Below are 13,115 nucleotides of genomic sequence, written 5' to 3'. Positions count from 1 at the left end.
ACATAGGCAGATAAAATATAGCTTAATTATAACATTCATGGTATATTAACCTGCTATATGAGATGGATGATTTCTAGCTCATGTCCTTGTTTTAAGAGTCAAACAATGTACATAGATACACTCATGTTTTCGTAAAAAATTTCAGCTTTAGCTTCAGAACTGCCTGCCACAGTCACCATACACTGTAAACAGCCCTCTGACCATCTTGGTGGCCTTGCACTGGTCTTGTTCCAGTATATCAGTCTCTTGCTTGCCCCAGACTGGGCACAGCATATCAGACACAGTCTCACAAGGACAAACAGAAGGGAAGGATCACTTCCCCAGACCTGCTAGCTACACATTTACTCATGCAGCTCAGGATACAGCTACCCTTCCTTGCTGCCACAACTTACTGCCAGGACTGCGGCTCACTCACATTCAACTGGTTGTCCATCACGACCTCCAGAACTGTTTCCTAGACTGTCGGCCTGCTATGCAGCCCATACCTCACCAATTTGGTGAGGATGCGACCAGGGCCAAGGCCTTGGCATAATCAAGGTATACTACATCCTCTTGACCACAGTGCCAGTCATTTCATCATGGAAAGCAATGAAGTCACTCAGGCATGACTTGCCCTTGGCAAATTCATGGTGGCTGCTCCAAATCACCTTCTTGTCCTTTGTATGCTGAGAAACAGCTTCCAAGAGGATTTGCTTCACAACATCCACAGGGACTGAGGTTGCGCTGACTGGCCTGTAGTTACCTGGATCCTCCTTCCTGCCCTTCTTGAGGCTGTGTGCGATGTTTGCCTTTTTCCAGACACCGAGAACCTCCTCCAGCTGCCATGGCCTTTTGAAGATGACAGGAAGTAGCTTTGCAATGATGTTGCCCAGCTCCTTCAGCACCCTTGGATGTGTCCTACTTGGTCCTGTGGACTCATGTATGTGCAACTGGCTCAAATTATTCTTAACTGTCTTCCTTTACTGTGAGCACTGCTTCATGCCCACAGACTTTGATAGCAGGTTCAGGGACCTGGGAACTCTGAAGGTAAGACCTATCAGTTGAAAAGGCAGGCAAACAAGGCACAGAGTATCTCTGCCTTTTTAATGTCCCTTGTCACTAGGTCCTCTGTCACACTGAGCAGTCTGCTCCCAGTTTTGCTACCAGTGCACTCACAGAAACCTCTCATGTTGTCCTTCACCTCTCTCGCTAGTCTCAACTCCAGCTGAACTTTGGCTTTCCTCACTCTGATCCTTCATGCACATTCCTCCCACATAGCCTCTCCCTGCTCCCACCTGTTGTGTACTTCCTTCTTGTGTTTGAGCTCAGTCAGAAGCTCCACGTTCATCCATCCTGGCCTGTTGCCATGCTTGCTCAACATCCTGCACATGGGAATGGACTGTTCTTGTACTCTGAGGAAGCTGTCTTGAAGATCAACCAGCTCTCCTAGGCCCTTCTGCCCTCCAGGGCAGTCTCCTGTGGGAGACTGAACAGACTAACATCTGTCCTTCTGAAGTCCAGCATTGTAATCCTGTTGTTCATCTTGCTCACTACTCTCACAATCTAAAACTTTACAGGCACCTGGTTGCTGCAGCCAAGACTGCCTCATCCTTTATATCCTAATCATCTTCTGCTTCAATCCATGGAAAACAAGAGACAAAGTCTACATTGATGTTTAACAGTCCGGAAAATACTTGCTTGTTAATCAGTAAAATGAGGTCATTTTGTAACTAACACAGATTTCACATAGCTGCTTTTATAAATGAAAACAAGACAACTTTAAATGATGGTGCAATATGAAGAAATTAGGCTGACATGCAAAAAAACCCCAAACCCATACTGTGTATGAAATCATGCAGCATTTTGTATCAGCTAGGAAATGAATCACCCACCACTGTATCTATAGGTTTCCATGTGATGACTACTCACATGAAAAGGTGCTTTTAAAAATCATAATCAGCATACATCATCAGTGGTACAGAACTTACCTATTTTACATGCACAAAACAAGCCCGCATAACAGCAAGTGAATCTAAATCCATCTTTCTTCTTACAAGTGGTCACTCTTTTACTTTTAGAATTTATGCCTCTTGGCAGAAGAGGGACAAAAGGTTTTTTAAGTAAAAAGCCTTTCAAGGATAAAGTGCAAAAGGCAACATTACATTTGGCTTCTTGTAGGAGAAAGGAAATTGGATCTTAATTTCAATTAAAATGAAGCATAGATGATGTGGTTAAGAACCCCTTTTGTTGTAACTTACCTACGTTTCTATCTATAACTGCACTACTTCACAATTTGCCTGGAAGGGAAAGATTTATTAGCGCAGATTATGCTCTGCATACCATTCTATATCCACTTAAAACTTATTTCCTGATGTAGACATATTAAAGTACACAAATTAACTGTTATGCCTACTTCATGCATAAAGTAGGATTACACAAATCAGATTCTATGTCACTATTAAAGGAATCTCTCCAGTAGGTAAGTAAAACACAACTTACAACTACTGTGTGCTTCGTTTATATATACAGACTACTCCACACCTATTTACATAGTTATAAAAAAATGAAGAGAGGCTTCAGTAAAATCTCTGTTAAATACACATTACTTCAGAGAAGCCTCATGGAGAGATACTTGTTTTTGAATGAGTGCAGGTGTCAAAGTAATACTCCTGTCAAATGTATTAAGAAAGCAAGAAGTATCATAATCGTTCAGTACAAAGGCAAGACAACAATCACATTTGACAAATGGGAAAAGCATGTACTCATTCTTGCCAAGAGTTATCTTGCCAGCTGCTTAGAGCAAATATCCATTTTAATTCTTTCACAGCCTTGCAGCAATGGTGAACTTCTGCTGAATTAAGATCCAGCCGGTCTCAGGTGGAAGCACTACTGGAGAGACCTGACTGATCCAGACTGTGGGAACTAGGCTAAACATCTGCCCGTTGCAAGATGTACTGAGGACAGAGCATGGGTTGGACTGCTTCAAAGCCAGGGTGCAGCAACATGTGTTGTGAAGATTCTCCATGGGAACAAAACCTTCCTTTCTCAGAAAGATGGAGGACAGTTTTCTGGCCTTTGCAACACATGGCTTCCTCAGCAACAGGAAAACATGTCAGAGCAACATAAGAAACTATTAATGGAATTTGAGGGGACAATTATGCTTTCACTTGATCTTTTACAAAAAATATTTTAGGGGGCAGGGAGTAATGTATATTTACAAAGCTTCTGTAGATTAACTAGTCTTCAATAACAGTCCAGTATAGAACTGCAAAAATTTGTTTAAAATTTAACACATAGTAACATCAAAACAAACAAATGTTTCCATGGAGACAACTACCTAAATAAATGCTCACAATGGATCCAAGGCGTGACGTCACCCAGGCCTGCCTGCAACCATAGTAACGTGCCAGTGTAAACAGAAATATTTTTATTTTTCTATCTAATAATGTCATAGAATTAGCAGTTTTATGGCAGTGCTTAAACCATATTCCAGCAGTGCTGAGTGGTAACACTTCTAAAATAAGAGCAGAGGTATTTATATCAGGGCTATTACTATTACCATATTAACTACATACAACACGTGGAGTATGTGTATGGCATAGCTAACATATCAAATATCCCAGAGCAGTTGTTGACCCCAATAAACAAAGAAATTTAAGTTCCTAAGGCAACATGCCAGAATCCTGGTCAGAGATCAGTAACATCTATTCTTCTTGGATATTCTGCTTTCCTTAATACAAAAAGAGTTCTTAGACTGTTGTGTCTCACTGTCTTGCTGGATTAAGAAGAATGCAGCCACATGTTGCTTTTCATACCAAATGCAGAACACTTCTGTGCCCTTCTCCTGTGTCACCAATGAGCTTGCTTTCTCCAAAGCAATTAGATTCACTAAACCCATATTTGCACTCTGTAAGCACAATACAAGACACACAGCCTACAAATGTTTGCATCTCTGGAAGAGTAACATAAAGGAAACCGTAAGCTAATGGGGAATATTTCCAAGAAGGAAGGCAATAACTTCAGCTACTAAAAAGATACCCATGGAATTCCCATTCTCACTAAAACCATCCATTTTCACATGCTACTGCATGTCTGCAAGTTGTACATCTCTAAATTCAGTAGATCCAGATTGCATTATCACTCAGTTTGCAAAATGTAGAAGACATCAGATAGCATGTGAAAAATGTATGCTTGGAATGATCTATTTATACTAAAACCCTACATTTCATCAGTAGCCTGGGCCACAGGGAAATTGAAGTTGTTATCCTTACAAAAATGGTGAAATACTATTTTTGGTCCTGTCATGGGAATTTCACATACAGTAATTTATGAAAACTTACCTTCTCATAGAATATGACCGTGACTTTGTCTTCAAGTATGGCAGTGAATTTAAGGACCAGTTAGAGAGAATTACATCCTACAAAGTATTTTCAGGCTTCTTTTTCTTTTATTTTTTTTTAACAATGATATGAGCAGGTTTTTCAGAGAAAGAGTTGCTTCATTTTTTGCTATTTAAAGAGACAAAGCTGACCTGATACCAATTAGCAAAAGAGATTTTTACATAACTTTAAGCAAGGAGCTAGCTTTGAACTGAAAATTTACCCTGCAACCATAGCATTACTGTTGTATACATACGAAGAAAAGAGTTCAACATCTCAAGTTTTGACTGTGAAACTATAATATTCAGTAAGGAAAGCTTACTACATAGTTGCATTTACAGTTATGTACACTTTTGTTGGTTTCACTGCATTTTTAATATATTTCATCCCACAATATATTGTAAAACTACGTCATTCACTCTTCACAATTTCTTTCACTTTGAGGTGCAACATGCATAGAAGGTTAATGATATCATATGATATGTTTTTATTGTATGTTTTTATAAGCTAAAAAAAAGAATCCAAACAAAAACTTCTGTACTTACTATAGAAATGGCAATCTATCCCAACTGTAATAATGCAATTCAAATATTTGGCATAAAGGTAGGTGGTTTTCCTCTGATCTCTAGGGATGCAACTTACAAATATTCATGCATGCGACTACTCTCACAAGTGGGCTTTGACTTTTCATTTCAAGTAAATCCATTGCAAAATTCATTGCTGCTTAATTTCTTGTATTTTCTGAGCTGACAATAGAAATTTTTTAAAATAGAAAAGCAAAAAAATCCCAAAACACACAACAACTTAACTTACAATCCTTCAAATTGAAAGGATTTGTGAGACCCCTAAGAACCTACAAATTACTGTTAAGGAAAAATACCTGGGGGGGCGGGGAGGAGCGGGGATATCACCCAATTTACATCTTTTCTTACCAAACAATGCAATTTGAAAAATTCTTCTTTCATGTCTACTACTGCGCATTCTTTGCATTAGATTATTTCTTCTTCTTACCCTAAAGAACATACAGATCTTGTGCTTACACGAAGGCCTTCAGTGGACCTTTTATACAAGATAAATCAACAGCTTAGAGTTCAGTCTGACCTAACATCCTCATGCAGAAGAAAAACAGCACTCTACACTTATTTTCTCATTTGTAATAAAGGTTCATCAAAATTTCCTCAACCTTTATGACAACATAAACTAAACCTTAATTGAACTAATCTTTGAAATACAGATCTTCAAAGTCCCAGCTTGAAGAAGCATCACAGACTATTCAAAACTCTGGCAGAGGTGGAGAAGGAGGTGTTGAGACTAAAAATATGTTCATTACTTCTCAGGACGGAACTGATAAAATCTCTCCTGCAGCAGAGGAAGTTACCAATCAGTGAATAAACCACTATCTTTCAGTAGCTCTTAGGTAAACTTATCTGTTACTAATTTCCCTGTTACTTTACCCTGACTATCAGCAACACAATTCCTACCTATTTTGCCAATCTGTAGCAGAACAATAAATGAAGCCTGGGAAAGTTAACAAGATGACAAACAAGGGCTTTATACATAAGCATAGTAATTCATAAATCCAAAGAACAATTCTACTAGATTAATTATTTTCTAGTGCTTGAACAGCATGTGTCACGGTCATAAACTGCATGTACAGCTGGCTAGAAAACAAGCCCTGCTAAACATGGTGGCTTCCCGTTAATAGGCCCAACACTAAACCTGTTTGGAGGTTCCACCACAATGCTAGATGGCAATTGTACTGGGGTATGACAAACATCTCTCCTCATCTTTGGGTGTGTTCTCTGGCCAGACTATAAGTGTCAAGATCCCCCAGCCCCATCTCACTGAGCCCCTATGGCTGACTATAGGAATTCCCAGGCCAAAGTCCATCTTCTGAGACGCAATTTAGCTGAACCTAAAAACCACAGTGAAGTACGGAGCCTTCTGAATACCAATAAGCACGACTCTTATTGAGGCATAGAAGCACTTTCTGGGGAGCTGGAGATTCTTTCATAGTGTTTAATGTGTTTCATTCAACACAGATGGAGAAAAACTCACGTTGTCAAAAACCCTTAGTGCTCTGCTGGGAAAAAGCTGCTTGTAAAATGGAAATGGGTAAGATTTTATTTTGTGAGTATGCCTGTTTTGATGCATCACTAAATCTGTCATTATCCTTTAGCTTAGGGTTAAATGTAAAACAAAAGAGAAAGCAAGGAAAAGCAGTTGTCTGAACATGCTCGAGAATCCCTGTATACTCTGCCTGTGCATAAGGCTTCTAAGTTACAGCACATTACTAACACTTGTGTAACTGCAGCCATTAAATCTTCCCTTGCTAAAACTTAAAATACTATAGGTGAAATAAACGTGATTAGACTAAAAAGATTTGCTGACATATGCTCTCAAGAATAGAGGTAAAAAACAAAAAAAAACCCAACACTTAAGAAAATGAGGAAGGATACCTACCAAAAGCATGCACACAAAAAAACAGACCTTCCTAAAAAAGACAGCAAATCTCAGCAATTGTAAGTTTCATCACCTGCCATTGAAGCAATATTAATTCTAAAAGATAAGAATATATTGCATACACATTATATGTACATCCACAGGTGAGGAATGAGCAAGTAATTAATAAACAAGATAAAAATGCCTTTGCATTTGATGCAGTTATCTTCTAAACTATTAAATACTAGGTAGAGAGAGGAATAGATAGCATGCCTCTTCCAAGTGCAATGACAGCAGTTCACAGTGGTCACAGGAGAAAGGTCTCAGGAACTGCTGAAGCAGTACCTCCCTGCATGGGCAGAGACAAGAACACCCCAAGCTGAGCTGAGGCTGCTGAACAACTGCAAGGGGTTATGCTGACATTCCCCTTGAGCCTTAGGAACCTCACAACTCGCTCCAGCAGAAAAGGACTAGAGTCCTTCTACGCCAGCAGGCACCAAAACCGATACTTCTATCTGATAATATTGTACAATTGTTTATGCCATATCATGGGTTGCTCCTATCACTAGCTTATCCAGATACTGACATGAGAAAGTAGTGCTAAGATTTATTGTTTCCTGTGATTATAGATACAGAGAAACCTTTAAGTTGATAACAGTCGAAGAAAATTTAAAAATAAATGCCAGCATATTCTATCATAGATCAAAAAAAGAAACAAACAACCCTAGAGCCTGAACATCCATTTCAAATAAGCTAGTTCACTAACAGTACAAAATCTGGCAACACAGCTTCCAAAAAATACAAGTAGGGACTCAAAGAAAAAGTGGACTGATACAAGAAGAGGGTTGGAGTGTGCATATATAGTGTTTTAAATTGCCTCGACAAGATCCCTGAGGAGCAAAGAAACAAAGAAAGAAAGAAATCAAATAACTAATGCCATTTTAACTGTGCATGTTACACTGGACAACATTTAAAGATCAAGGGCCTTTTCTTCTCTGCCTTTCTAAGCTTTGACGCATTCTAAAGGGTCAGTGTTTTTATCAAGTTTTCCCAACTACCTTTGTAAGCACTCAGCTTGCATGTGCCCCTAGCATTACATCACAGTAGTTGAGAGCATGAGCCAAATAAATGTTCCTACAAGCTACAAGTACAATTAAGGGACCTTTCATAAAGCATGTCCCTCAACACAATGAGGTGTGAGACAATTTTTAAACAGTTACTGTGGCAATAAAAAGCTGAAAAGATAGGGCTATCAGATCACAAACTAGGGAGAGGGGGAAGATTAAAATGATCCAATTCTACACATAGAGTGAGAACAAAAAAATTATTTGGGGCTTCATACAGAATATGCTGGACCAGCTGAATATCTTCCCTTGGATTTGACAAGTTTCTGGAACAAGTCTGCCGAGGTTTTCAATGTGGGGAGATAGTTTCACTAAAGCTCCAGTTCGCTCACAAAAATAAGCTAGGACCACTGAGATAATCCTAACCAATTAATCACGGCCATGAGCCTGCATCACAAATTCACCATCACGTTGGCATGGCCCTACACTTCAAACTTGAGTAGGTATTGTGCTGGACATCAGGACTGGTGTTAGAATAATGGCTTTTACTACCTTAGCCTCAGTGCTCTGAGGCTGAGTTTTGGCAAGATGTAAAACTACATCCTGAATTCATTCAGATATCCTTCAGGAAACACTCACATCATTCACTGTAGTCAAAAAAATATTTTTCTTGGAATAGCCTGCATTTGTCCTGATCATATCGTGCCTCTTTGTACAGCATAACACCTGAAGTCAGTTTTAGATAGCAGGAAAGAAGCTGAAAGCTGTAGCTTCACACAATGCAAGACAGTTTCATAAAGAAACAAGAAAGAGATGAATTGCGACAAAGTGCCTCACAACATCTGTAGACAACGGGAGACCAATTTAGATGGTATCTACAAAACATGTTGGGAGTCAAGGTAAAGATGGCAAAAAGGAACTTACTTGATTTTACTGAAGACAATGTCAACATCTGTGATTGTCACGTTCTTCCCGTCTATCACATGACAGTCCTTACATAGCTTTGACCAGTTCTTCCCATGCATTTCTTTTCCTGTGGCTCTTGTATCACCATGGATGGCAAATTTTCTAAAGGCCTCTTCCAGGGCACTTAATTCTCCTGCCATAGCTCCCTCATGGGAGCTGTTTGAATCACAGGATAATCGTTTTGCTGCCCGGTCCTTTGCTGGATCTGAAGGAGACTTTGGAGGAGTCTTATTCGCAGGTTTGGTCGACTTCGCTTTATTGTCAGCCATTGTGCTACAAAGAAGAGGAGGGTAAACTCATTACATTAATTTGCACTAGTTTACCTTCTGTTAGGCTACAGGCTACAGTCCACGTCACCACATATGAAGAACAGCTGATCTACAGAGTTAGCAAGAAGTTAAGGTCCTCCACCACCAAACAGCAGTCTATACATAAAACTCTGCCCATCTAGAAAAAGATTCTAGCATATTAAAAAAAAGGCGCAGGGAAAGAACACTGCAAAATAGGGCACAAAGCTAATTTCACCATCATTACATCAGCCAGCAAGAGAACACTTAGTGTTTGTTGGGGACTTTGTTTTGGTTTTTTCCCAATAGCAATCACCACAGTCTCTCTACTGATTTGAATAAAAGTATGCCCTTTACATTGTAGGCAAAACTACCTACTTTTATTTCTGATGGAAAAATAATCAGCCCTTTATTTTCTTGGGTTTGGCTTTTTAATTATTTTCTATTGAAAAATGAAATATTTTGAAAGTGCAGCAAGAATATTACTGTTATAACCCTTATGTTACATAATGTAAGGGCTAACATGTAAGGAAGACTCAGAAACACTTAGACAAGTCTCTCTTGCTAACAAACCATTAATTTCTCAGGTTTATGCCCTAAGAACTGTAGCTGTGGAACTCATTTGCAATGAATACATTCATGATGCAGGAGCACTGAGAATGGATGTCATTACTGTGGAGTACAGCTTTGACATTACCCTGTGTTCATGTAGTACAGGTTTGTCTTTTAAAAGAAACCTTAAGCCGAGCAACAGAACACTGATGATATTTTCAGGTGTCTTCACAAAGAAAAACCCCTAACACGGCAGAAGCATGCCACAGAAGCCTTTGACTTCTGCCCATCCCCTCTCAGCACGGCAGAAGAGGCACTGAAGAGCCTAAGGATAAGGGCGTACTGTGTGTCTGTCCCAGCAGCTACATGCAGACTGTTGTCACACTCACACTTGTGGTGCTGCTACAAATTTTAACCCATAAAGACATGGCTCAGTTATCAGAAGATTGGCAAATGCTGGATAAGGGCTGGAAAGCCCACCACATCTCCTCCATTCTTCTAAAGTCACAGCTGCACATGTATGTGACTAACATATGCAAATATTAGCAAGTATCTCGTTAAGGTTTTATTTCTGCATTAGATAGAAAGTTTGTTTGGCTTATATACTGTGCTCCAATACAGACTCCTCAGCAATAGAAACAATTCTAAAATACTAGCTCTTCTGATATTGCTTAATCTCTGTCACTTGAACAACCCTTTCCTTCCCACTGCAACAGAACTACCCATAACTACTCACTATGCAGCAGTTACTGTTCAGCCTCATGATCAGAAACAATCTTTTAATAAAAACTATACTAAAGGACCTTTGTCCCTTCCACTTGAGCAAATGTGGCATGACCAAAGTACTATTGTGTATTTTTGAAAGCATGCAAGTAAATACTTAAGAACCTTGTTATATCTTAAGCCTGGTGATCCTTCTGTTTTGTTTACACTGTCAGCACATGTTTTGGCCAAGAAACCAAGATGCTAAATTAAAATTAATATGACAGGAATTTACTAACTGTAGCCTGAGAGTTATATGTGCACCTGTGAAATAAGAAGAAAAGCATGAGGAAAAAAAAGTTTGAAAAGTTAAAAGTTCATTAAAATGTTAAAAATTTAACCAATCCCCATTCCTTTGTGTCCTGCCTGCTCTCCAAAGTACAGCAATTTTACCTCAATGAACTTTTGTGAAAGTCTCCCAACACTGAAACTCTAAAACAATAAGCACCAACAGTAAACTGTAATCTTCTACAAGTATTACAGATGCATACATTTTTACCAAAATAGTGGTTAGGTCAGTCTAAACTGATTCATCAGGCTACACACGTTTGGTACCAAAACATAAGAAGAAAACAAAAACACTGCTGACACAATCTATACAAAAGAGAACTACATTAAAAACCAGAGCATGAAGATCTATGGTCTACCTCTGTCTCTGAGGAAGCTTGACTTCAAAAAGCAGAAGGCTCTTCCAAGCTTGCACCACTTCAAATCCACTGAGCCAGAAACTAGAATCAGACATTTTCCAAGCTAACACTAACTGGAAAAAGGCAGAAAGTACCCATCAGCAAAAAACAAAGTCTGCATTTTAATGTCTGCATAAAACATTAAAAACCAAAGTTACCCCCATAAGCAAGTAACAGGACAGAAGAAGGTGGAGATCTGCCATAGTAAGGTATGGGCAGCTCATATAATTTTGCAATTTTATTTTGTGCCAAATAAACCGTTCAAGAGATTTTTGGGAGAGAGTTCCCTCTTGCTCTTATCAATTCTGTCAAGAATCTATACTTTGTGTGAGTGTCCTTGAATGATACAGTAATTGTACAGTTTCCAAACTATAAGCAAGAAAACCTCTGTGCCGCTCAGTCTCATCTGCAATTAGAAAAAATAACCACGTTTACATTTTGAAGTATCTCCTGAACAAAATCTTTCTTTAGCCAGTGTCAGTGTCTTGCTGGCCAACTTTGCCTAATCCCATGTCACCCACAACCATAACTCAACTTCGCACAGCACAGCAGAAATGCTTTTTAAAAAGCAACTAGTGATATCAAATAATGAGCTGAAACCCACGACTGAAAGGGTTTTGATTTTCTGAATCGTGAGATTTTTTTAAATGACATTATTTTTTGCCCATACTACTGTCTTATACTGTCTTCAATATGATAGCTACATCTATTGAAAGATACTATGTTACTTACTTTCAGTTGCTAATAAATTAAAATTTTATAAACTTGGTGTAGGAAAAACGCTGAAAGGATATTTGGCTCTGAGAAAGAAAGTTCACTTCTAGACTTAGTACTCTCAGACATCAATAAATGAACTTTGTATTGGGGTGTTCTGAGTAATTCTGGGTCATGGGGGAACAGGTCACACTCTATAGAAAAGGCTTCACTTTCGAATAGTGAAATCTGGTATGCAAAGCAGACTCATTTCAAAGAAATCCTCACCATCTAAAGCAGAAGGTCAAGGGAAGATTAAAACTAGGGCTCTGCTGTGGTTGCCAAAAATTGTTATGGATATTCCTTTTCTGGTTGAACCATAATTACAGTTTAGTTGTTAAAAACCCTCATAATAGAATGAAAATCACTAAAAAGAAGCAACCTGGAGTGAGCTCCTTCAACTTTTTTTAGCGATTAGAGAGGAGGAAGGAGATCATGCCATGCTGAAGAAATGATGTCTCAAAGCAAAACACAGAATAACTTGTTTGCTAAAAATTCAAGATCAAATGCAGTTTTGAGTCTTCCTTACCCTTTTTTACCTGGACAAAGGGATGAGAAGTTGCTTGCTAGCTTCTGCTAGAAGTAATGCTACATTTCCAGAACCAGCAGGGGGAAGGAAGGAGGGACTAGCCACCAAGCTCATCCTGTCCAAATACTGCTAGCTCCAGCCTAGCAGGTCCACATCACCAAAAGAAGCCATATAAGACAATAACAAAGAGGTATAAGCAGAAGTTCATTAAAAAAAAAAAAAAATGAGTTCTAGAAATCCACAGAATATTTAGACAGCTAGGTGTTGTGTTATGAACTGCTATAGTCTGTGTCACATAATACTCCAGTATCATGAAACAACAGTTCTTGTCCCAACTCACTCTGCAATAGGTAAATAATACAGCCCATTATACAGACAGAGGTATCTGCATAGACAGAGATTAAGCTAGGGATTAAACTGACTGAGGTCATGACTAACTCATGCTAAAATAGACTGAAAATGCAGATCCGTGTTCTCAGCACATGCCTAACCCATTAGAAAAAAAGTTTTCTCGTATCATCAAACTTCCTTGCAGCCAGAGACTACAATACATACTAATCTGCAGAGATCCATCTGGGAGAACTCCCCTAGATAAAGTCACATATTCATCTGGATTCTTCTAAAAGTGAGCGGACAAGCAGCTCCTGTTTCTGTGAATTCCAGCTGCTGATAAATAAGTACACATAAATAAGCCCAAAGCCTCAGTACTGACCAAC

At 38.9% G+C, this 13,115-nt stretch overlaps 1 protein-coding gene across 1 annotated transcript in view; it reads right to left on the bottom strand.

Moving 5' to 3' along the window:
- Positions 1-9,099, bottom strand: part of TPPP (tubulin polymerization promoting protein) — a 41,012-nt gene extending 31,913 nt beyond the window's left edge. The window contains exon 1 of the mRNA XM_010189602.1: positions 8,789-9,099. Within this exon, the coding sequence (XP_010187904.1) occupies positions 8,789-9,099 (311 nt within the window). The remainder of the gene's footprint in view (positions 1-8,788) is intronic.
- Positions 9,100-13,115: the final 4,016 nt, after the last annotated feature.

This window comes from Mesitornis unicolor, unplaced genomic scaffold (genome assembly GCF_000695765.1).
Source record: "Mesitornis unicolor isolate BGI_N332 unplaced genomic scaffold, ASM69576v1 scaffold10790, whole genome shotgun sequence".
NCBI lineage: Eukaryota > Metazoa > Chordata > Aves > Mesitornithiformes > Mesitornithidae > Mesitornis > Mesitornis unicolor.
The sequence above is the reverse complement of the archived record's forward strand: the minus strand, read 5'-3'. Positions and strand labels throughout refer to the sequence as shown.